The sequence below is a fragment of the Centroberyx gerrardi genome, chromosome 3 (genome assembly GCF_048128805.1).
Source record: "Centroberyx gerrardi isolate f3 chromosome 3, fCenGer3.hap1.cur.20231027, whole genome shotgun sequence".
In the NCBI taxonomy this organism is placed as follows: Eukaryota; Metazoa; Chordata; class Actinopteri; order Beryciformes; family Berycidae; genus Centroberyx; species Centroberyx gerrardi.
The window spans coordinates 4,980,902-5,006,513 of NC_135999.1; the positions used below are offsets into that span (position 1 = coordinate 4,980,902).

The 25,612-nt window shown below is 42.4% G+C and overlaps 2 protein-coding genes across 7 annotated transcripts; both read left to right on the forward strand.

Moving 5' to 3' along the window:
- The first annotated feature begins 2,243 nt into the window (after positions 1-2,243).
- LOC139921389 (uncharacterized) lies at positions 2,244-8,771 on the forward strand. Its single transcript, XM_071911606.2, has 7 exons — positions 2,244-2,341; positions 3,294-3,416; positions 4,242-4,383; positions 4,564-4,672; positions 5,689-5,779; positions 6,445-6,630; positions 7,678-8,771. Exons 1-7 carry the CDS (start codon positions 2,305-2,307, stop codon positions 7,803-7,805), a joined length of 816 nt encoding a protein of 271 aa, XP_071767707.1. The 5' UTR covers positions 2,244-2,304; the 3' UTR covers positions 7,806-8,771.
- Positions 8,772-10,229: 1,458 nt separating this feature from the next.
- Positions 10,230-23,534, forward strand: LOC139921373 (phosphoribosyl pyrophosphate synthase-associated protein 1-like). Of its 6 annotated transcripts, XM_071911585.2 has the most exons (13): positions 10,243-10,345; positions 10,637-10,702; positions 10,833-10,936; positions 13,763-13,815; positions 13,974-14,040; positions 16,138-16,310; positions 16,472-16,587; positions 16,787-16,842; positions 17,141-17,286; positions 19,046-19,087; positions 21,624-21,694; positions 22,159-22,305; positions 22,997-23,534. In XM_071911585.2, the coding sequence occupies exons 3-13, from the start codon at positions 10,854-10,856 to the stop codon at positions 23,153-23,155; spliced, it is 1,113 nt and encodes a 370-aa protein (XP_071767686.1). In that variant the 5' UTR covers positions 10,243-10,345; positions 10,637-10,702; positions 10,833-10,853; the 3' UTR covers positions 23,156-23,534. The 6 variants fall into 6 exon arrangements, with proteins under 6 accessions (XP_071767684.2, XP_078146863.1, XP_071767683.1 ...); XM_071911583.2 differs by having other exon boundaries at positions 10,230-10,702; XM_071911581.2 differs by having other exon boundaries at positions 10,242-10,345; positions 10,637-10,936.
- Positions 23,535-25,612: the final 2,078 nt, after the last annotated feature.

A 25,612-nucleotide genomic window follows, 5' to 3' on the forward strand; every position in this document is an offset into this window, starting at 1 on the left:
CGGGAGATGTTTGATAAAGTGCCGTCTAGACAAAGGGAGAAGAGGGATGGTGGAGGACGCCGCCGATGACAGGTCTATTATGCCACCGAGGCGACTGAGGAAGCCAACAATTGAGAGACGGAGCTGTCACAGCGTTTTCGCGAAATGGCAGATTTCTGCACAACACCAAAGGGTGTCACTCTGTCACTCGTCAAGACAAGATGAAATAACTCACTCAGACATCTTGCATCTGTCACTCAGGCTGTGCCGGTGCTCAGTACATGGCATGAGAGTCAGAGAGAATATACTCCATCTACTATCTTGTGACTGACGTAGCTATGCGTGAGGGGTTCATGTGAAAATCAGGAGGTACTGTAAGTGAACTTGGAGTGAGAGTATATGAGGACAAAGCTCAAGACAAAATGCCCTCATGTGCCTGCACTAATGGAGAATCAGGCTTTAAACCTTGAATCAGCCACTTGGTACCACTGTGTCCATTTAGAATTACTGTATCTGCGTAGCGTACCCAGCAGTATATCTGCCATATGTGCTGCTATATAACGCAGGATTTCTTCTGCAAATGAAGAAGGCTGAAAACATTGGTCAAAAGAGAGGAAATTGGATTAGGACTAAAGCTAACTTCATCTGGATCTCTGTCCTTCCAGCACAGAACTGGAGCTTTAACTGCTGCAGCCCTGTAACTGTGTCTACTGCACTTCAAATAACATTTCATCACTGAAGCTTCTTTCAATTGAGGCAATTGTGACAAATAATTTGAGTTACAAGGGCGTACTGCATGATGACTGCCAAATATCGAGATCTGCAATTTGCTGTTTTCAATGTAACAGCTGACCAAATGGTAACTAATTCCAACATTGCACAGGCCACTACACTGCAAGGGAATTCACCCTGTTAAAAAGCATGCCAGTATCACAGTGCACATTTGCTCACCAACATGTAAAAACTTCACCATCCGCTTCAAGAGACTGGTCAAATAGGTCAGCAGAGCTGGAGCACATCTCCAAACAGGACTCTCATACTGGAGTGCATTGGTTTCATGGGCGAACACAGACCGTTATGATGACTATTTCATCACTGTAATTATTAACGATCGGTGTTTCACTCAACAAGGTCTTGTTTTCACCTCATATTTTCTCTAAAATCTATACAAAGGATTAGCCACTTAGACCAGTCCAGAATTAGAGTTCGTGCACTGGGATCAAATCAGTGTGACAGACAGAGGACTGGGGGAGCAGAGAGAGAGAACGATGAGGAGAAGGCATTGTGTGTGTGTGTGTGTGTGTGTGTGTGAGAGAGAGAGAGAGAGAGAGAGTGAGAGAGAGAGAGAGAGAGAGAGAGAGAGACACTATGGGCCTATGGATCACTGTGACAGGACCACACAAGATTTACGAAATATGACCCAAAGTATTTGTGGATTTATTTTGTAATTGGTCACAATTCTTTATTCTTTATCCACCTTATCTAAACTGATGGCAATATTGCCTAGCTCCATTACATACAGTTCAATATGTTTGATTCATGAAGGTTTGGTGCTCATAATCAAACAGTATCTTAGATTGAAGAATGGATCTGTGTCTTGTTGGTTATGTGGCTTGACCAGTGATCTTGATCAGTATTCTTGCGCGTGATTCTTGGGAATGTTGAAAAAAACCCTTAGAATCGAACAATTCCCATAAGAAGTAGTGAGTGCCTCACTCCGTATAACTATAGTCCTTCAAAACTGTGTAATGTTCTTGAAATTCTCTTGTCCTGATGTGCACTAGTCCAGTGGTTGCCACAGTGACAGTGGGGTCTGGGGACCACCAAAGGTCCTTGAAGAGGATTGAGGAGTAGTTTAATTTCAGTCCCTAGAAGAAGGCACAATGAGAGAGTGCATCATGATGACTTTCATTATCCCTATTGTGGTTACAGTACCTCCCCACCTAGTATGGGCAGTATGTAGCCTAATTACACATAACATCATGTCCTCTTCTGAGATGGAGCTTCAGATGGGACAAAACCTTGGGTCTGTGATCTAAAGCATATCTATTTGGGGGTCCTTGACGTGGAAAAAGTTTGGTAACCGCTGCACTGCTCTTCCCTTCAGGATCGCTCACTCACTGGAACCACGTTGAATTCCACGCGGCTCTCTGGCTCCATCTTGTGTCCAGTTAGCGCAGGCGCAACTAGAAAAAAGCCCTGAGCGACTCTCCAGTTTTGCCAGATTCTCCGCCAAGTTGAGTTACACGTCAGTAGGAAACCTGTACTGGTGAGTGGACGTGTACAGTGCGCGTCAGGCGGACCCCGGATGTACAAAACAGAGACATGGAACGGGTGGTGGTGGAAATGCCGATGAACGACGGTGAGATTCGCTTCCACCTCCACGTCTAGCACGCCTTTTCACTCAGATTAACATTTCCTAGCCGGTGTTTGGTGCTTCTCTCGGCTCGAGCACAAATCCTCCTCTGCCTCCTCCTCCTCCTCCTGCTGCTGCTGCGCGCTGACGCACGGTTCGCCATGGACGTGCTGTATGTAACGTTATCAATGCTTTACAGTGCCGTTTCTCGCCGGTTGCTTTCTTTTCTTTTTTTCCGAAATGCTTGTTGTGCCTGCAGGGCAGAGGACGGGCTGCTCGCACTTGTGCGCTTTGGCAGGCGGAACGGCAAAAAAAAAAAAGAGAATTAGCTGCTGTCAGCTGTCAAACAGGGCGGCTGCAGCTGACAGATGTTAGTCACCACTCACCTCACAGGCCCAAGTCTTTCCTTGTCATTGTGTGTGAGTTATTGTGCAGCATCTCCATAGGAATAGCATGTAGACTGTGTAGACTGGAGCAGTAAATACATGTGGGTAAACAACCACCAGTATAAAGACTGGTTTAAATGATACTATATTCACATAACTTCCATCAGTTTGATCCACTTGCTATGATATATACTATGAATTTAGATTGTAAAGATTTATGTGAACATAAAAAAGTTGGGTTAACTGGGTTAAAATGGGTTTACGTCCCTGACTGTATCCCAAAGTGAGACTGGTATCTGAATAATAATAATAATGTGAGACTTTATTGATCCCTGTAGGGAAATTCTCTTTTCTCTTGCCCCCCTCCACAGGGAGGTCAGAGGTCAGGCTCAGCTACAGAACAGCACCCATAGAACTGTTAGGGATTCAGTGTTTTGCTCAAGGACACTTCAGCACTGAACCGGGCCGTCCGGCTGAAGGATGCTCTCCCAACTCAGTTCCCCGCCTTGCTACGATTCAAAATATTACTTGGCTGTATCTTCTATTCTATTCTTTTATATTCTCACCCTCAGGTTTCTCCCTGGCCGGCCCCTCCACCACCCCACGGAAGCGCCAGGTGCGTTTCTCGGCCCGGCACGACATCATCCTCCTGCGGGAGGTTATCGCCCAGAATCCCTTTTCCTCCAAAGAGTCAGGTTGGGACTGCCTACATGAATGTTGCCTGCTATTTAACAGAAAAATCCACCCTAGAAGACTTAGAAACAGCTAGTGGTGATGTACCTTGCATTTCTGGTCTATTTTGTTTGGTGGTGACCCATTTTGCACCAACGTTCAACAATCATACAGGGAGAAATCCATCGTAGAAGAGGCAGAGAGACCAATTTCTCCACCCACAGCAGCCTCATTACACCAGAATGCAATGCGGCCACAAGACATGTTGTGTTTTGAATAATGGGCGTGGCTGTGATCATAGATACACTCCAATGTTCACAAACCGGTTGGTTAGCTAGCTCTATTTATATACCCATACGCCTATATACGCCTTCATGCCCCTTTTCTGCGGGTTGTTGAAAGGCATTCTGGGAAATGTAGGACATCAGTAACTAAAGTAGAAGTAGACAAGGCAGGTTGAGGGAAAGTGGGTACACCAAAAACTAAATTACATGAGTTCATCACAAAATACTGGATTTTTCTTCCAATTCTTCACTAAACGTTAGACCATAGCTCCAATCTGCAGCTATTTTGTGTCTCTCACAGTAAATATGCAGTGTGGATCATTTGGAAGCCACTTATTAGGGGGTACTGCCAAAGAAACTACTGCTGGTTTTGGGGCTCCTCCAACACTTATTATCCTGTATTTATATCAGTTTATTTTTGCCTGTTTTTACTGTCTCCCCACACAACAAGAATAGTATGTTTATAGTAGCTAGGGTCCCGCAGTGAGACTGTATTTCTGAAAATTTGGGTCCGAGGATGAAAAGGTTTACGATTCCCTGCTTGAATGTGTTGCACCCCATCAGGCCGGATCTGGGCGCGCGTGGGGGAGATCATCACTGCGGCCCTCCAGGATGAAAACTTCGAGGTGGACGCCAGGCGGTGCAGGGAGAGGACCATGCTGCTGCTGGACTACTACAAGAAACAGGACTACCCCAGCCTGCGCAGGTCGGCACCAGTCAGTAGGAGAAACTAATCGCATGCACTGTTGTTACCTGAGGGGATAACAGTACTGCACCTGACATGTAGTGACACGGAGATGCCGTCGGCCCTACCAAAAAGAACACTTTCGCTCCGTCCTTTCATGTGGGCATACAGGTGTTTGTTTGTGTCTTTCGGCGCGTTCAGGTTCGGAACAGAGAGGCTGTACGCCCAGAAGGAGGATCTGCTCCATGAGGTGTTGGAGCTGGAGGCGGAGAAGGGGCTCCTGGCCAGCGGCGAGAGCAACAAGTACCAGGTGAGGGTCAGCTGGTGTGGTGGAAGATGAGGAAAGGGGGGGGTAAACCGCTATTGGTACCACTAAGATTTGTTTCCACTTCTTTCCCACTGCTGGAAACTGGCAGCACCCTCTCTCTGTCTATGTTTCATACCTTGATTGTTGAGTTTTTTACGTTATTGGCAGTTAATGTTTTGTTGACGCGGTGGTTTGTGTGGGTCGGTGTTTTCTTCTACTGCTGCGTGGTGCTGACAGTTTCTGCTGCTTCAGGCTGCGCACTCTGTGGTTTTCTGATCAAAAAACATTCCTTGTTTCTCGCCCAGAACCACAGGCTATAGAACACACTGGGAAGAATTGAATTCATTTCAGTAGTAATTAAGCTGATAAGCAGCGTAAGGTACTTTGTGTACTTGTGTCTACCCTTACCACATACTTCATATGAATGGTGGATGAGGTCTGGTTCAGTGTAAAGCATCTCTTACTATGCAAAGTACTTGCAAAGTACACTGGGGAAAGACCTATACAGATCCAATTATTATTTCAGCTTTCTCCAATGGGAGCACATACAATTAATCACTTATTAGTTGTAGTTCATTTCAGACTTGTCCATTTATCGCTGGTTTTAATTGATTATTATTAATTACTAATTATGATTGCAATATCACACTACGACTACTACTACTACTTCCCTACTATTACTGCTTCTACCCTACTACTACTACTACTACTACTACCACTACCACTACTACTACTACTACTACTACCACTACTACCACTACTACTACCACTACTACTACTACTACTACTACTACTACTACTACTACTACTACTACCACTACTACTACTACTACTACTACCACTACTACTACTACCACTACTACTACTACTACTACTACTACTACTACTACCACTACTACTACTACCACTACTACTACTACCACTACTACCACTACTACTACTACCACTACTACTACTACCACTACTACTACTACTACTACTACTACTGGTGTTGTTACTCTTGTCCTTCTCATTACCAGGAGGAGGAGCTGAGAAAGCGAGCTATGGAAGAACTGCATCTACCTGAGCAGGACAAACCCAACATCACCATCACACAGGCAGCTACCGCAGGTCTGACTATAACAGCATGTACTGAACAGAACAAGTATCCAAGGACATGACCCTCATCTTTCATTTTTTGCTTCCACTGTGCAGTCATTGCAGCCTGTTGAGAGGCAAACCCCGTCCCTGTATGTTTAGAATACAGATAGAATATAGAGTAATATAAAGTCCACCAAGCAGCATCTTTATTTCATATATGTGTAGGAAACAGGGCTCAAAGGTTATATTATTTTAGAGGGGAAATTATAAGGCTGAGGTTAAAACAAATACAATGACACCAAACTTGGGACCTCCAGTCTCAAGACTGATGAAGTAATGGTGGTTGTTCATTCACTTACTAAATCATAACTTTATGAGCTTACCAATAGGACAAGATGCCGACTATCACATCCACAGAGTAAAATAGAATAAGCATGTTTCTACAGAGGAGAAGTTCAGAATGTTGCATTTCAGTCTGTATAAATCACGGTCCTTTGTTGTAGCGGTAGGAGCCTGTGTGTGTGTGTGTGTGTGTGTGTGTATGTGTGTGTGTGTGTCCGGTTAGCCGACTGCCTGCATTAATGTTCTGCTGTTCTGTAGCTGACCCTGACCTCTGACCTCCCCTATGAAGGGGGGACAACAGAAAAAAAAGACTCCATCAATAAAGCACCACCTTGTTGTTTCTGTCACCGCAGAGCCGGAGGAGGACCGCGAGGAGCTGGCGGAGCTTTCCACGGCGCCCACGGCCAAGCGGCCTTGCCAGTGCTGCTGCCAGACCTACTCCGAGATCCTCAGCTTCCTGGAGAAACGCTCGGAGGCGGAGCAGCGGCTGCGGGAGGAGGAGCTCGCCCTGCGGAGGGAGGAGCTGGAAATACAGAGGAGTACGATTTTCAAATAGGCCGGTCAAGCCTGACATAGTTTTTCTGCCCAAATAAAGGAATTCTGGATCCTGCCTCCTGCCAGACTAACATGAAAATTAATATGGATGACAGTCGATTGTCTCTAATTACGACCGAGGCAAACATTGACTGTTTTGCCTTAGAGGTTTCCTCTAATATGGATATTTCTATTTGTTAAAGTGGATTTTGATCGGTTTTGAAGCCACAAAAGAAAAAGCCTACAGTAGCTTAGTATTCTAGTGTTTGTCCCATTTTTTCAGTGGCTTTGTGATGTGACAATAAAGCACCATGGTTGTTAGAAAAAAAAAAATTTTTTAAATGGATTAAGTTGACAAAACATAATAATTTTTGTCCTTTCTACTGACATGATGTCATTTAAAGGATGAAACGCTTAGTAAATGGGAACCAAAAATCCTATTCATTTCTGCCAAAGGTGAAAAATAAAAAGATCTGCAAAGGGATCCAAAAGTCCCCTAAATATAGTTTTGTTTATAGTTTCATCAATTCAGTTCAATGGCTGCTCACAATCATTAATGACTGTAATATCTGTAACACGTTTTTTCACAAAAAAGTTAAAGACGTGCTTAGACATTTTGAATCTGTTATGTTATTTCGGCCCAGCTACTTGTCACATTGTGGAGAAAAAGCTTCTGTATCGGCACTAATCAGAAAATTGTGTAATAGTATTCTTAGCATTCCTCTTGGAAATAAATGATAAGCTGGCCCAGTGGTTTCAGTGAGGAATGCTGAAAGACAAACGTAGAAGGTTTTCTCCACACTGTGACAAGTGCATGGTCAAGGAATAACAATTTTAAAATGTCACAGTCTTGCTGAAGTTTGGGTGACATTTAAAGTAAAATCACATCATGTATCTGTCAAGTGAGCGATGAAAATAAGGGAGACTTGCCATTTGCACCAGTTTGAATACCAGTTGAAGTTTTCAAATGGAATTGAAATGTACGACAAAATAAGGCTGTGCTGGGCGCTACGCTGCTTTCCGTATTTCACTCCCCTTCCCTTTGCCCTCAGGTAAGATCGCCCTGGAGAGGGAGCGCCTGGGCGCCGAGAGGAAGGAGAGGGAGAGGAGGTTCGAGCTGGAGAGCCAGGAGAGGCAGGTCATCCTGGACCTGCTCAAAGAGAAGGTGCTGAAAGGCTGAGAGAGAGAGAGAGAGAGAGAGAGAAACTGCATCTGCTGGGAGTTCATGGCATCGCCGCGAAAGTCAAAACATTACACGGAGAGAGGAAACAGACCGCTCAAAAGAGGAAAAGATCTGAGAGGAGGCCGAGGAAACGGGAAGTGAAAAGATGAGCGGTTATTTGAAATCGTCCAACAGAATATGGACAAAGATGAGCGGTGGATGTAGATTTAAAAGGGAAAGACAGCAATACAGGATTTTGCAGTTGCCTTTGTTAATAGCTGCAGCCACACCAATGGGACATGTGTGTGTCTTGGCGTGTGCAGGTGTGTGTGTGTGTGTGTGTGTTTACGGAGCACAACACACCAGAGAAAACAGCTGACTGTGACTTCAAGGCACCGACCTGAAACCCTTTAACCCGGAGAATACACTCCCCCTGTGTTTTCTTCCATTTGCGCTGTAATTACTGCGATGATGGAATGTAGCAGAGCTCCTAGATGTGGTGATCCGCTGATTAAGAGAGTAGACAGGAGCACAGACGAGTGTTTCGTAAGCTGCGGTGTGTTACACAGAAGCGGTTGTGTGCACGGTGTGTCCTCATATGACACAAACAGTGTGTTGTCATGAGCCACAGGTCTGGTTCTCTTAGGTTCCAGGCTGACAAAGTTGAAGAATCGCTCTTATCGACAAAGCTGTCTAGTCAAGCTATGGGCTCTCCTCTAGTATGAAGCATATTACTAAACAAGATTAGGCATGCTTTAACTCAAACATTTCTCCCTCCATATAAAGAGATTTGGGTTCTTTGTGAAGTAGAAGTCAGCTCAAGCTTTAGTCAATGTCTGTTACTGTCTGTGAGTTGTTAATATGCTGTGCCTGTACATAGGCTAGGATGCACTTTTTTTACTCCCCCAAAATACAAGCCATGCCGAATGTATGTACCTATACTGTATAGAAAATGTAGAAACTATGGGCGAATTTTATATCACAAAAGCCATTTTGTATTTTAATAAATTGAAAATATGCTCTTGTACAGACATTTGTGTTTTTAATCACCTGATAATAGAACAACTGCTGGATAATGTATAACTTGCAAAAACAAAAATGTAATATAACCTACTAATGTATGAATGTAATAAATCGCTTGGTAATGTAATACCATCACATTATTACATTAACCAGCGATTGTTACTGCATAAGGTGTGTATCAGTTTTTAACTGATGATGTAATAATATTAACTGATGTCATAAGTCAAGTTACTGCCTTCTTTTTATTCTTACATTATATACATTATTATTCAATATTATTATGACATCTTCAGTAAAAAAATGTATGTTAGACTCCTTATGAAATAACAATGACCGGTTAGTGTTCTTACATGTGATTACATCTACCTGGAATTCAGGTTTTATTACATATTCAACCTATTTAGAAAGACATTTTATTACATTTTGACAAGTTATGACATTATTAAGTATAAGCTATTACATTAACAGTTGTTACAGGGACCTATATCATCGATAATAACATGCTTTGAATAGAAATGCTAGTGAAAATCACAAGTTAGAGTGTACTATATGCCAGTCACATTATGTCAGTGATGTGGTGTAAATAAAGTGGTGGGTAAATTATGACCTCCAGTCAGTGTCATCATAACACAAACAACCACCATTATAGACAAATATCTATTATATTTTCAGAAAAGCAAAGATGTATGCTACTGGGAGCTGGCATTGAAGCAACATGCACTGTTAAGAAACAAGATAATATTTTATTTATGAAACAAATTCACATTTTATTATTATTTTTCAATCATCCTCTCCTACATTCTGGATAGATATTATTATTAGTATTTTTTTTTTACCTCCCAATCCAATGTGAAAACTAATAAAAAGGAAAGCAAAACGAAAAAGGAAAAACTTCCCTAATATTAGACCAAAATAATAAACACTAGAGATATATAGGAATTATCAGGCAAGATATAAGAATTTGAATGTAGCTTTCTTCTCTTTATCTCTACTTTTTCACTGAGTTCTCATGTACTTCTCATGTACTTCTGTTCTTGTCTGTAAGCTTTAACTCATATGATATGTTAACATTTATATATTTGTAGTGGCATGTTATGATTGTTCTAGTAAACAGCTCAATAGTAATGATATAGAGCTTGTTCTGGGAGTCCTCAACTGGACGTCACAAACTTCATACGACATCGCAACAGTCCTTTTCGTGCTTATGAAACCACATGCATCGTCGTTGCGCCTTAATTTGATGTCAGACGGCTGCTACGCACCGATTGGTCGAGGCTATATTCGCACCGCCCTCTTTTGTTTCGATATCGCCTCCGATTGGATCGCTCGAGCGTCAGTACGTCTGCTCAGCCATCCAATGAACGGGTGCTCGTGGCATTTTTTCCCCCTGCTGCTAGATGCGACCGCATTGCAACAAAGTTTACAGTCGACACGTTTGAATTCTTGAAGCGGAGTTTTGTTTTGTTACATTGTAGCAGCGCCGTAACTGCTTCTGTGTCTTTGTCGGTCGGTTGGAGATTAGGAAAACAGTGTGTGTGCGTGTGTATTTGACTCTAAAACCCTCTTTGGTCCGAGTGGAAACATAGCTCAGCTTTCTAACTGCACTCGGTTTCGTGCTAGACCCAGTTTTTGTGGTGGTAATCGATTTTAAGGTGGTTGTTGACTCATTCTAACCAAGACGAGTGTAGCTCCAGGTTACTTGTGGGACATGTGCGCTTTGTTGTTTTAGTTCATCTTGCAGCATATTGTTTAGAAAGCCTCAGTTAGCTCAGTGTTTTATGTTGTTTTTTTTATTGTTTACTTTTGTTGATGTTGACTCCCTGCAGACGTGTCTGCAAGGTTGTAGTCTCAACCAGAGAATCATTAAACTTAGTGTGGATGCTATTGTCCAGGTAATAACGGACACATTTTGACGGTTTGGAGGAAATAAATAAATAAATACCAGATTGATTCCAAAACAACATGCCCATTAGACGTTTTGGGGCTCACAAGTCTCTTGTCTCTCACTCTCAACCTCCAAAGCTGTCGTATGGTTACTCGAAAATGAATGTCTCGAAAAGTGGCTACCGTGTTTTTTCTGCCAACTCAACCACCGCCTCCGCCGAGCTGGCCAAGAAGATCACAGAGTAAGTGGCCTTTCAATAACTAAATACAGAGATGCATGCATTTGTGGTTGTATTGTCATTTCATCTACTTTTGACAGCGCACCTGGGAATCATAACGGCAGGTGACCTGAGGTGACTGGGTGTGTATTGTTTGGAATTTGATCCAGCTCATGTGCACACACACACACACACACACACACACACACACACCACACTTTGGGCTTGTCAGAAATACAGCTAACCCTGTCAATAGCACGAGACTAGTGTATTGTTGACACAGTTCTGGACTTGTTAACCCATAGATAGAAACAACTGATAATGTATACTGAGGCATCACCTGTCTTCATAGGTAATGCATTGATGAATATGGGCCTGCTGCATTATGGGTCTACTCAAAAAGTAGGTACTTCTAGTTAGGCATAGACTGATATATTGGTTTGTCAATATTGGCTTTTTATTAAATATCGGGTGTTGGCCAGACAGTGTTGTTCACCACCAATATGATGGAGGTTCCTCCTTTTTACATAAAAACAGTCTGCAGAACCTGCTAAGAAATGTTATTTTATTTGCATGTTATAAATTCATTGTTGTTGAATTGTTATCCCAGAGTTTCCCCTACTGTTGAATAGGTGTGTGGGGGGGGGTCACCCTGCCTTAAGAACCTGTTAACCCTAAAATAATTTAATTAGCCTGGGTTTTAGTGGAGTTTTAGTGTCACATGATGCTCTAAAAGCTGTTTCAGAGGCTTTTCCATCCTGACAAGAATAATATTGTGGTGGAAACACGGAATACTTTCAGTCTAAAAGTATCGGTATCAGCCTTCAAAAACTTTACTTTGTCTAGTGCTGTGAGAGGCATATGTTACAGTTTTTCTTGTATTATCATACACCACCATTGTGTAAATGAATAACACTCCTATGGGGTGAAGATGAAAGATAAGTTTTATTAGATTAGGACTGATCAGGGCGTTGTCACGGGAGATTCAAAAGACTTGTCACTGAGAATCATAGCGATGAAAGCAGCACACTTCACAGACACCACTTCTTTACATTCATCTAGGGAATATGCACAGACAGATCTAATACTGTGTACTGGGAGCCAGATAAAATGTATTAAGCGGTGATTCATGGGGCATTTAAATGGTTCTCTGGTGCAGTTAAAAAAAACGGGTGAAACCGGATTCATGCATCTGATTATCACATGAAAATATGGAACGGGAATAGTCCGTTTAAAGACTTTAACTGTAAAAGCACTGAATAAACACCCACATCACTGCCACCGCCACCATCATCTCTTTCTGTTGGTCTAGTTCAAAGTGTGTGTGTGTGTGTGTGTGTGTGTGTGTGTGTGTGTGTGTGTGTGTGTGTGGGGGAGCAACCATTTTTCCCCAGCCCTGCAGACTTGTCAGTCAGCCAAGCAGCAGTTGTATCGCCTTACCCACACAGAGAAAAAGAGCTTACCCCCCTTCGTACTGTTTGGCAACACTGCAGAACACTATTAGGGGGATTGCATTGCCATTACAGAGCTGAGCAGAGTTTTGTTACGGTGCAAAGGTGAAGTCTGCTAACACGAGGACGCACAAACTGCTGCTGAAATTTGTAGATGAACAATATTTGCCCTCACATGCATGTGTTGTGACTGGGGCTGTGTGTGAACTGAACTCAACGTTCCTTCTTTACAACCTTCTAAGTCATTACTGCTGTGGCAGATTGAAAGCGGTGTGTTCAGGCTGCCAACTGGGTCGCCTTTGCACCATTCCTGGAACTTTCCCTTGACAGTCAAGTAGTATCTAGCGATCATGTTTTGAACACAGGCCCAGCACCGGCAACGCTATCCTCTCTGATCAGTGTTTTTAGTCGTCTACTACAATGTAGTCGTACTGGTTAATGACACTGTATCATACACTGGACCGAGGTCTGGGTTCAGGCATGTAAACAGGGCGAGGCCAGAGATCCCTGTTTTGCCTACAGGGATCCATGCTAACTGTACTGGGGGAACCTCCCACAGTCACAAAGCCAAACCCTCAGTCATCTGCGCCTCGCTTACAAGAGCCATCAAGAGCATTCTTTGCTTTGAACTGGCATCGAGATGCGACTGCGCAGTTGCAAATTTGACAGCATAATAATTTGGTAACCTCGGCCCAAGGCAGAGCAGTATTCATAATGCTTGGGCTTGTTCTACTTGTGGCTTGACTGATGCAACCCGACTGTTATGCACACTTTATTTATGCTGTATATCAGCTTAATGTATATTTTATGCACAGCGTTGACCTTTTTGTGGCTGTTGTGAAGTTGTCTTCTTCTTTGATGCCACAACCTGATTCCCCTCTAATCTTAATTAAGCGACTGAACTGAACAACGACTTAAATATTTGAGGGCTTGCTCTCCTCTCCTCTCTCTCTCTCTCTCTCTCTCTCTCTCTCTCTCTCTCTCTCTGTGTACAATTGTTTTAAGCCTTGGGCTTGCCACATTTTTTCTAATATGTTGACAACTAAATGGACTATGACAGGGTACTTTGCAGTCACTCAGATTTTTACTGCTGTTTGTAGATGGTGGGCCTGTCTCCTGTTGACAGCCTCCGATGGGTCTTTAGAAAGGCATATTAGAGTACAGACATACAATGAATACTTACACAACAGCAGATAAGGAATTACCATGCAAAAAATGACACACTCTGACACTCAGCTGACACTGAAGGTTGACATAATTGTGTGTTGACGACCCTCACATTTCCAAGAGTGTCCCTGAGCTAGACTGGAGTCTAGTGTGTGTGTGTGTGTGTGTGTGTGTGTGTGTGTGTGTGTGTGTTTTGACACTGTATCACCTCTGTTCTCTTTTTCTTTTCCAGACGCTTGGGTGTTGAGTTGGGCAAGTCGACGGTTTATCAAGAGTCAAACAGAGGTAAGGTTGAGAAATATCCTTCAGGTCCCCCCCCCCATTTCACATCGAATATCTATTTCAAGTGCAGAGTTTATCTGCTGAGCTCTGGTTTCGTGCTGTCTCACTTGACTGTGCACTTGGACACAAATTGATTGCGTGTGTTTTTGTCTTGTTGTCAGAGACTAGAGTGGATGTGAAAGAGTCCGTCCGTGGACAAGATATCTTTATCATCCAGACCGTTCCCAGGTGAGAGAGAGAGAGATGATATTCATAACATTTTCTTAGCCCTCTGCAAATTTGTATAGACACATTATAAAATTAAATTCACTAATTCACGTCCAAACATGCAAATTCAATCATCTGTAGGGTGTTACCTACAAAGATCACTTCAGATTGCCAGATTTCTATGTCACTTCATAGCTTTATGAGACAAACACTAAAGTGTCCCCATAACAAAAGAAACTGTACATATTTGCTTTGTCCAGCCAGCTTATGAACATCTGCTTATGATCCCGATCACATGACTGAGTTCCTCTGAAAGTGATATATTGTCTCCACCAGCCACAATTCCAATAGCTATGCCAATATACTGTAGTTGTCATTATTGGGTTATTAACCAAAACAAGTAAAAACTGGTGTAGCTGGAAACTTTTCTAGGAGACAGAGGCCATACTGTGCACTATGCCCACCAGCTAACTTGTTTTCATGTCTCATTTAAGTTTCCCTTAGCATACAATTTCCTGGGGGGTGAGATTACAATTCCAACCAAAATGAGGTTTACCTGTTGCAGCAGGTAAACCAGGGAAGGCAACACCTAGCTATGACCAGCTCACATGCAGGAATCAGTTGATTTCTCTTTGTTAACCTATGACGTCAAGACATGTTTGAAACATCACCAGAGGTCACAGGAGGGGGACGGACACCATTTCTGACCGTCCGACAGTGAGTCTATAGTTGACTGGCTGCAGCTGGTAAAGTGAGACAGAGTGTGAATAACCATGCAGGCACAGCAGGCCACTGACCTCTCTGTGTTGGCTCTCTGGTTTCACCAAGCTGTCGAGGCCAAAAGCGATACAAACACTATCCCGTTACACCAACCACCTACTCTTTGCCTTATAATGTAGTGAAACTGTCCCAGTCATCAAAATAACAATCATCGTGATATTTAATACAAATCTAACCACAATTCAGTTTAAAAAAACACCCAGTTGCTTTCGAGGTTATATTTACCTCTTGGCGTGGCTTGGGGGAAAGGCTGGTAAGGGTGGAGTCCACTAGTAGAGAGGCCATGCCAAGACAAGGTGAATAAAAACAAGTTGGTATTCTTTATACACATTGTAGTCAGTGGAATGGCATGGTGTCTGGCTGAACTGCCCTATAATTATGGAATTGGTAACGTGTTAAAAGACATGAATAAGACAATATTGTAACACAGGTAATGCTGATTTTGGCTGAAGGAAAACCAAACGAGCTTAATAACCTTGTACTTGCTGGGTAAACAAACACTCGACTGCTGACTCATCATTCCCTGTCAGCTCATCATTCATATCATCCTAGAACCGATTCCTCCTTAAAGTCGAGATGAAACGGCATTTCGAGAGTATCTAACTTCCGTATCGTGACGTATTTCCGAGTGAAACAGGAAAGACAGGCGGGACATAACGTTGGGAGGAATTTGATTTGAACGTTGAAAAGTGGGCGTGTCATAACACCCGAAGACACACCGAAGTACCGTGCTGTTGCTAGCTAGCTAACTAATGAATCTTAGCCTCTTAGCTCTGTGCGCTAAAAGTTGAAGATTGATTGATGGGTGGATGTCATGATATTATTGGTTGAAATTAGTTACGGGCATGCTTACGTAAGCACACGGCATATTTTGTTTTACAGGAAGAAAACATGATTGAATTTTGATATAAGAATACAATGAAATTGATTTTTTTTTTTTTTTTGGCATATATTGTTAAATAGGTGCACAGTATGACCGAGGATGTGATCTAAAAGGGTTAAAAAGGCATTTTCCATTTCATCTCGTCTTTAAAGCAAAGGTGTTTTGTGTTACCCATAGATGTAAACATACATGCATTAACAATTACCGGCCATCTACTGGGTATATACTAGCTCTTTACTTTGTCATGCACAGTAGCTCACAGTTACCACTATTGTCCAAGTAGTAGTACTGCTACATAAAATTAATTTGTATGTTTAACCTTCATGAGAATTTCCTCTGTTGATAAACGTAGGCCACATCCATTTGCATAGAGCTGTGCCAGTCAGCCAGTAGCCAGTGTCAGATCAAGATATGTCACGTACACTCGTCTTGATTTGATCTCTTCTGTTGCTCAGAGATGTCAACACAGCCATCATGGAGCTGCTGGTCATGGCTTATGCCCTGAAGACTTCCTGTGCCAAGAACATCATCGGGGTCATCCCCTACTTCCCTTACAGCAAGCAGTGCAAGATGAGGAAGAGAGGATCCATTGTCTGCAAGCTGCTCGCCTCCATGCTAGCCAAAGCTGGTATGGTTTTTGTGTTATTTACTTAATGCTATACTTTATTTGATTCAGTGGATATTGCAAACTGAATGACCACAAAGGGAATGATGAAGTTGTATTATATAAAACCTTTTTTATTTTGCACTTTGAAGCCATACCAAAGCTTGTTGTTTTTGTTGTCGCAGGGCTAACTCACATCATCACCATGGACCTCCACCAGAAGGAGATCCAGGGCTTCTTCAGCTTCCCTGTTGACAACCTGAGGGCTTCCCCCTTCCTCATCCAGTACATCCAGGAGGAGGTACGGCTACATTACCTGGCACACACTACGACATTGTGCCTTTTTGTCAAACAGCCACTGAGCCAGTGGCAAAAGATACAGTGTTGTTGTAACTGTTTTCAAGTTCAACAAAAAACCTTTTGTTTTCGTGAAATTCGATTGAAAGATCAATGATCAGCTTTATATTCCACCATTGAAAATGCCATTTCTCCTTCTCCAGATCCCTGACTACAGGAATGCCGTAATCGTTGCAAAGTCCCCATCAGCTGCCAAGAGGTAACAGCAAGCCTGGGACATGCAGGACTTGCAAGTATTGACGTCCTCAAGTTCTCTAGTCGCACTTTCTGTTATACACAAGTGTACCTCTTATGTCGCTGTCACCGTTGTTGGTTTCTTTTTTGTGTGCTGTGTATTTGTGGTCACATGTTAGCACTTTGTGTCTGTTTGTATATGTGTACAAGTTTCTGTGTGCACTACTTTCTGTTGTCTTTTGGCTATATATTTGTTTGTATATGTTTGTGTCTATCAGTTTCTTTGACCACTGCATGTGTGTGTGTGTGTGTGTGTGTCTCAGAGCTCAGTCCTATGCTGAGAGGCTGCGGCTGGGACTGGCTGTGATCCACGGAGAGGCCCAGTGTTCGGAGTCGGACATGGCTGACGGTAGACACTCTCCCCCCTCGTCCCGCACCACCACAGGACACACCGGCCTGGAGCTGCCATGTAAGACAGAGACACATGTTAAAACATTTCTCTATCTCCACCCGCTGTTTCTCTTCTTTACTTTTTCCATCACTCTCTCAGCCATATACAGATTAATAGTGTAGTATGTCGCAAACATGTCAATTTTATGACGGATTACATCTTCCATTTCTGGATGCACGTACACAGAAAAGCCCATTTTCACATTATTGGTGACCCTCGCATATTATAAACTTTGTACGTCTTCCACCAAGGCTGCCCCTCTTTGTCCCATGCCTCTCTTCTTCTCTTCAATCTTCTTCTGAGAGACCAAGAATGTGCCTTGGGTGTTGCTCTCCTCACGCCTTTTTAAATGTGTTTGTTCAACAAGGAGAGCCGCTCTATGAAACATGAGTGTAGTGCCTGTAAGAAACTTAGTCAAACATTGTCAGAATCTTACACTCCTCTTGAAATATCTTGCATAATGTCCCGCTTTCTTAACACCCTTAAACCTGGTACATGCTTCACACAGAATGGCAGACGTTGCAGGATCTTTGTTTCATTGAAGAAGAAGTTTTGTCACTTGGAAGATCCCGATCCCTCCCTTTTAAGACCATTAGCAAGGCTGGCCTCCTCTGACACAGACAGTTTCAGTCAGTCTCTTCCAGAAGCAGCCTAAAAGGCCAGCTTAAGACAAAAGTGAAGACCTGAGTAGCCATGATGCTGACCCTGCAGCATTTCATTCACACACACACACACACACACAGTTTATTCAGCATGCGTTAGGTCAGCACAGCCCATCCCTTCACCTGGACGTTGTTGTAGCCAGCTGTGAAATCCTGCAGGCAAAGACTGACATTGCCCCTTTTTCTCCCTCGGATGGTTTATTTCTCTTCTCGTCTCGTCTCAGCTGCTCGCCTCAGCTGAATTTCTCATCCACCTCCTCCTTCCTTCATTGACTCGGCAATTTGTTTTTATGTCAGCCTTTTCTTCCTTCTCTGAAATATGAACTGAATCACACTCATTCCACCCGTCTCTCGCTGCCTTTACAGATTCATTGATTACATCTTCTGCCCTTTGACCCTCCATGAAACGTCAATTCTCATTTCTTGAAGGTTTCCTCCCTCTAAACAGCTTTGGGGAAACAGCCATCTCCGAGAAAGATGTTTTGTTTCATGACATCACTGTGTGCACTGTAATATTCTGTGTGTTTTCACAACTTTGTGATTGTGTGTTAACATGCGTACTTTGTGTTTTTGTGCCTCCGCACCGGCGACAGCCGTGGCCTGGAGGGAATTTCATTACATCTGGCACAAACGTCCACTTGGACTCAAGGATGAACTGATTAGAATTTGGTGGTCAAAGGTCAAGGTCACTGTGACCTCACAAAAGACATTTTTGGCCATAACTCAAGAATTCATACGCTAATTATGACAAAATTTCGCACAAATGTCTAATAGGATAAAATGATGAAGTGATGACATTTTATATCCAAAAGTTCAAAGGTCAACTTCACCGTGACATCATAATGTTTTGCTTACCACTGTAGCTGAGAAAACGATCTTGGGTCTACAAAAACGGTGGAAGTGCTGTCACTTACTTTTGCAGACACCAAAATCCTTTAAGTTGACCTAATAATCACATTAATTATATATGTTCAATAAATAAAGACTGTCCTTGCAATGATAAAACAAAGTTTATTGGCGGAGGCATACAACCGCGAGGCAGTTACTTCTAGCTTGTGTTTGTATGTGTACTGTACCATTAATATTCTGTACCATCCTATCTTTTGACAACACAGGCAGCAGACATCATGTCCCATTCCCTGGGATAGAGCTCCCAAGTATGACCATAACGCTTGAATCCATTTCTGCTTCTTTGTTAGATTGTTTTTGCCTCCCTGCATGGAATGATGGAATGAGCTACTGAGGGCTTCCAATACATTTTATATCTGGGCACTGAGGAATTGTCTTAAACCAAATTAGAATGAAAATGGTGGTATGATATTAGATGACAATTGATGTTAGACCAGGTTGGGCTCTTTCTCTTGCCTGTTTTACTGTTGCTAAAATAAGGTTTTGAAGAAAGCAATTAGTCCAAAGGAAGGAAATATGTTGGCACACACCGCATAGTATCTAAATATGTCAGTGGCTAAGTCTGTTTCACTGCACTGCAAGCTGAGGTTACCCATGCTTGACCCCGATGCAGCAAACCTCTCAGCTCCTTTTATTGCTGCCCTCACCCTACAGCTAAATCAAAGCTAGTTTGAATATTGATGGGTCCTTACTGATGTAAGGTTTTCCAGACTGATCCCAGTTTACTGCTGAGATTATTAAGGGATTTCATGGATATCTTACTCATTCCAACTATATTTTCTTAGCTAGCGCTATGTCTTTTCTTTGCAGCTTTACTTTTGAAGTGGAAGGTAGATGTGTTCATCTACTAGAATAAAAGCGGCATATTATATTTCTTAATGAACTCACACTGTGAGTTTACATCTGGGTCAGTCAGAGTACTTTGGTGTGCAAAGAGATTCACATGGGTGGGGAAAGCTAATGAAACCCATGAACATTTGTGTCCTAGTTTTGTCCGTCCAACGTGGGAGGATGTGGGCACAGCAGACTACTGTTGTTTAGGCCAGTAAGCCGCTAGTCTGACTTGCAGCTTACAACGTACAATAAGCTTCAATCAGGTCTGCCTGGTCATATCTTTTCAGATTACATTAAGCAAAAATGAATAAACCAGTCTCACTACTCCCATCTCATTGTGCACATTGGCTCACAGACGTCAGGTATTTCCTGTGTCAGCTAGAAGAGAAACACTTGTGATGTGAAGAGGGGCAGTGCAGTGCAATACAAAATACTTAACATTGTTTCTAGAACAGGGAGCTGCACTGTTCTGATGTGATTCAACCTTGAGGCGCATTTGGATCATGAGATGAAAATAGTTTCCCCTGTGTGTCCATGGTAATTTTTGGAAGCCCTCAGTCTCAAATCCTTTAAGTTGAACTGATTTTGGTTCTTGAGAAATAAAACTTGGATTATTACTGGACAGGACTGAGAAATTGTGACCTGAAAGATATTATGAATTGTCTGCCCTCAATCACATAGATATGTCAAGATCTTGACATTTAGTGTTCAAGCTGCTGAACGTTGCAAAAATTAGCCTAAAAACCCAACAGAAATTTTCACATGTATATCATTGCATTGCATTATAATAGCTAACACTAATTAATACTCAAAATCCTCTTACTAGATTCAAGTTATGAAATTACATTTCAATTACATTGCAATTTTCTGCTATACTAGCTATTAACTACAGATAACATTTCATTAATTACAGAACATGAACAAAGTAATTTTCCACATGCAACAATATCCTGATTTGACTTTAATGCTGAGTTGCACCAAAATGAATATGAGCCAGTTTGCTGGACACTGTTGTATTCTGTTCATATTTGCCATTTGCATCCTTTTGCCTGATTAGTTTGTCTTTTGAGTTGTGGGTCCAAACTGTTTGCAACAGTTTGAGTCTTGTTTGTTTAAAAGCTCAGTTTGGATTACAGTTTCCCGGCTTCCTTTGCTACCCAGAAACCCATAACCACCTGACTGACACCCTTGTAGGAGTTTTAAATGGACAGAGGCCTTGTTGGATGGTCTGTGACGGATTTGGGAACTGACCACTAAAACTGCCTTGCTGTTGTTTGGAAGAAGGTTTTTGGCATGGTCGGCTGCAGTGTGGGGGTCCCTACAGTTCAAATGTGGTGGTTTGTAGACCGGGGTCGATTATTATTTGAAATCCTTTCAACTACTTCAAACATTCGTATAAGCCTGCCTGGAGTTAGAAGACTTCAAAATAGGGCAATTTAAATGATTTCTTTGGCAGGCAAGATCAATTACTCAGTAAGTAATTTATTCCATTATAGTTATCCATTACAAATGGTATTTGAATTGATTCCAAATAGTGATTTGACCCTGGTTTGGTGGCTCCTAAGGGGGTCAGTTCTACGCTCACCTCTCCATCTACTACAATACCAAACGCAATAGCATGCAAGACCCTGTAAACTCTTGGATTGGACTCAGCAGGATGACAAGTTCATCCTCAAAATTCATCCCACCAACGACATATTCCATTTCCCCAAAGTCTTCCAAGTTTTCTGGAGGCCTGAAACGATTGGACTGGTGCTGTGGTAGCTGGATGCTTGTTGAGGTAGAGCTGCCTTGCATGATGTTTGCAGGTTTTTAACCAAATCCCTTCTCACCTAATCTCCTTCCCTTTTTTTATGTGATCCAAGTATCCTCTCCTGATCTCTGAGACACTGGATCGATCGATCTGACTTCTGTGCTCAAAGTAATCGTCCTCTTATCTTTGTCTTTCAGTGATGATGGCGAAGGAGAAGCCACCAATCACTGTTGTAGGAGATGTAGGAGGCAGAATCGCCATCATTGTTGTAAGACCTTGAGCTTTTATGTGACTTACATGTACTTAACACAATTTAGTAATTCCTTCTTTGGACTCAGTAGTGGGGTTTCACAAAACAACTGTATTGGTAATATACGGTGCAAGGGTTGAGATACTGTGTCATGTGAGTGTGGTTTTTCACTTATTGAATCATTAATGCAATTTGGTTAGAGGAATACTTGCACATACATTTCTGTGCAGGTCCTGTCACTTTTGCTTGTCAATACAGACTTTCAGCTAACTCGTGACTAATGTCTCTCTTGATGCCGGTTAGCATTACAAAGGTATTAATTCTTACCATCTTACAGTCTGTTGACAGCAGAGACTGACAAAACTGACCAAAACTCAATAACGTTTACATGACATGCTGATACAATACAAATTGAATGTTGAGATTTAATCGCGCCCGTTCGTGTGATCCCTAACTCTTATCCATGTGGCCACTTATCTTAGGACGACATTATCGATGACGTGGAGGACTTTGTTGCAGCGGCAGACTTCCTGAAGGAGCGAGGAGCCTACAAGATCTACATCATGGCCACACACGGCCTGCTGTCCGCCGAGGCGCCGAGACTCATAGAGGAGTCTGCTATCGATGAGGTAAAATCACAAGACCATTACCTTTGAACATAGAGTAACTAGAACGCTGGAAGTAGGTCAAAGTAAACGAATTTTTAACCTGACCTTTAATGTCACTGCACTTTGCTTGTGAACACCACGGGAAATGTAAGTTAAATGTGAAGTTTCAGTGAACTGTTTTAATTCTATTTATTATGTGAAAATAAATGCACCAGGAAACAGGTGGCTGAGAACTGCAACACTATAGCCTTCACTAAATGTAAACCCATCCTGCCCCAGTATATTTCAGTAGTTATCTTCCCCATTCACTTCCCCAAGAGGAAAACGTAATTCATTTTTAGATCTGTTGTAGAGTAACTGTAGCAAATGTCTTGTTTACTTTTACATGTCTAACTAAATGTCAAGACATGCATTTTTGAAACAAAGAATTGTAGCATATGATATATATCCTATATGTAATATGTTTTTCTACATTTTATGCATGTCATACACGCTTATCTACTGCTTCTCATGATGTGCCAATGATAAACGAAGGTGGAGAGATCTGGGCGTGAGCTCTACATTGCATTTTTAACACACTTGACAAACTTGAACAACGTGTGGCCCGGTCCACAATGGTATGCATAGATTTTGTCAGTGTTGTTGAGTGAACGAAGCCCTTCAAGAGAAAGGCTGAGGGAAACGGACTGAGCCTGTCCTTTTGCGCCTCCAGGTGGTGGTGACCAACACTGTTCCTCACGAGGTGCAGAAGCTGCAGTGTCCGAAGATCAAGACCGTCGACGTCAGTATGATCCTGGCAGAGGCCATCCGACGCATCCATAACGGAGAGTCCATGGCCTATCTGTTCCGCAACATCGCTGTGGACGACTGAGGCAACTCACACAGACACACATCTACATTCCCGAACGCACCGAGCACCCACAAAAAGCACACACCCAGGACCAAGAATCCTCAGCATACCACAGTTGTTTCTTTTCCCTGTCGTTTCTGTTTGTTTTTGCCGATTCATTTGAGTCGCTTGTATTTACTGTACGTTATGAAAGACGTTTCTGTGTCTCAACAGTTCGAACTCTGCTTCATTCCTATGATATGTTACATATGGGGACTGTTCAAACAGCACAAAGTGTTTCACTTCATTAGTATTTCCTTCCTACCATCTGGAGAGATGAACAGCGCAACATTATGTATTGTATGCAACCTCTCAGTATGCTGCAGCATTTGGCTAATAAAACAATTCTTGGATGAGAAAAGTTCTGTCATTATTTGAACCATGGAGAATTGCAATGATAAAAGCTTGCATATACTTGGGTGAAAGTAGCGCGTTGTCTTAATTTAACTGGCAATATGAGCTACAACTATAATTAGTATCGTTGCAGTGGAAGTGTGAAGCGTAGGTTTGTGCATGTACTGTAAGTGTTAAAAATGTAGTGGAACAGCTTTGCACCTGAACCTCAACTTTCAGTACCAGTTTCAGTCACTGGTGAGGCCTCTTGCTTTGTGAAGCATGGACAAGCATGACATCTCAGTCAGCACTGCTCACTACAAATTAGATGTTAATGGTCATTACAAATCTTTTAAAGCTTATGCCAGTGAGCAATGCTTTACATTGCATCAGGTGCGTTGTCATTTTATACTTACCGGTATATATATATATATACAGTATGGCACTTACTCAGGAAATATGGGCAGTACACAGTGTCAAAAAGAAGCTGTGGGTGTTTGGTTGTTGCTACGTGCCTCGATTTGCATGCAGACTTAATAAATCCTGTTTTGCATTCTGTGTGTAGAAGTAGATGTTATCTAACATCAAAGGTTAATGATACACATGCTGGGTATTTTTTTTCTCTAAAATACAAAAATAACTACACAGTAGATAAAATGTCAAGTTTAATGCATAATAGGTGACTAATTCACAAGCACATTTCATATACCGGTACACGTCATATCGAGGCTTAGTCTAAATAAGTTCAGACATGTCACACATTCTGTGTACAGTTATTTTTGCTTATCAACGGCTGTCACCTTAAGCAGAACCAAAACTATAAATCTGCTTTATTGTAATAAAACTGTAACTTTGTAACTTGAGCTTGATCATTTAATTCAAACAGAGCAAAGAACCGCTTTTCGGTCTTTTTCTTTTATGCAAGCAATACATAGATTGATTACATTTCTTTACACTGTAATGAGAAACCTTGCTGTATTCTGTCCAGGACCCTGAACTTGTTCTAAACGCCTCAGGATTGCATTAATCCGCTGAGGAGCTTTGACCAAGTCCAGGGGCAAAGACGACTGGGCACCGAGACACACAGTCACCACTGGATGAATGGCCTCCCTCACTGCAGCTCCTCTACAAGGTGACCATGGTAATACTAATGGAAAATAATCATAAAGTGAGGTTAATCTGTGCAAAATGTCCAGTGAAAAACCTCAAATATCCATCTCAGATCTCAAATAAAGCTAGAACAATTACAACTCCATGCTACTAGCGAGATGACAAGTCCACACACCTGCATGACCGTGAAGCTGCTAGGCCTCCGCTCCCTTTGTTGTCTGCAAGTGAACATGAGCGGAGTGCGGAAGGCTGTTTAAAAGTGGACTGAAAGAGGAACTAGAGAGCAAACGTTTACCCGGCCACTTCCTCAAAATAAAACAGGAAACTTGGTTCAATCCTATCTGATGGAGAGGGGAGGGGGGTGGGGGTTGGGGGGTTGGGGGTTGGGGGGGCACATGGACCTGAGCGCCACGCAACTGTCTCTGCTCTGCAGGTTTGAAGTAAGGGGAACCATACACATCTAATACAGGAACTGCACAATGGACCGGCCTGTCAACTGGTGAAAGAGTAGTGCAGCTGAATTATTTAGTATTCAAATGTTGCTGTTACGCTCAAGGCCAGTTCAGTTCAGTTTGTATCGCTTAACCTTCCCAGCTCTCCCTTCTGGCCTGAAATAAGATCGCACTGCCCCCTAAAATGGGATGTCACACCGATTTCCCCTTCAGTCACAATCACTTTACAAAGATGGAAAATGTGTTGGTGATCATTTTCCAGGATGATTCAGTTGTTTAATCCAAACATATGAGCGTGACTTCTTGTTCAGAACGGTCAGCTCTAGTAGACAATAAACCGTATTTGAGTGTAAACACAATTTCGGCCTCCCATGCATTGTCAATGGAATTAGTCCGGGCTGATGATGGATAATAACGTCAGCAGATATTTTCCGCTTACCAGAACACTGTGATGAAACTTGTGTATGCTCGTTGGAATTGACATGAGGTCGGATGTCGTAACGGTAAACTAGAATATTGACGTAAAAACTGAAGCGTGTATGTC

Coding starts and splice junctions, on each gene's coding strand:
- LOC139921373 (XM_071911583.2), top strand. CDS start 10,589: ATGTTGTTTTTTTTATTGTTTACTTTTGTTGATGTTGACTCCCTGCAG. Junction 21,695..22,158: donor GCAGAATCGCCATCATTGTT/GTAAGACCTTGA, acceptor CACTTATCTTAG/GACGACATTATCGATGACGT. Junction 22,306..22,996: donor AGGAGTCTGCTATCGATGAG/GTAAAATCACAA, acceptor TTGCGCCTCCAG/GTGGTGGTGACCAACACTGT.
- LOC139921389 (XM_071911606.2), top strand. CDS start 2,305: ATGGAACGGGTGGTGGTGGAAATGCCGATGAACGACG. Junction 3,417..4,241: donor CTTTTCCTCCAAAGAGTCAG/GTTGGGACTGCC, acceptor GCACCCCATCAG/GCCGGATCTGGGCGCGCGTG. Junction 6,631..7,677: donor GGAGCTGGAAATACAGAGGA/GTACGATTTTCA, acceptor CTTTGCCCTCAG/GTAAGATCGCCCTGGAGAGG.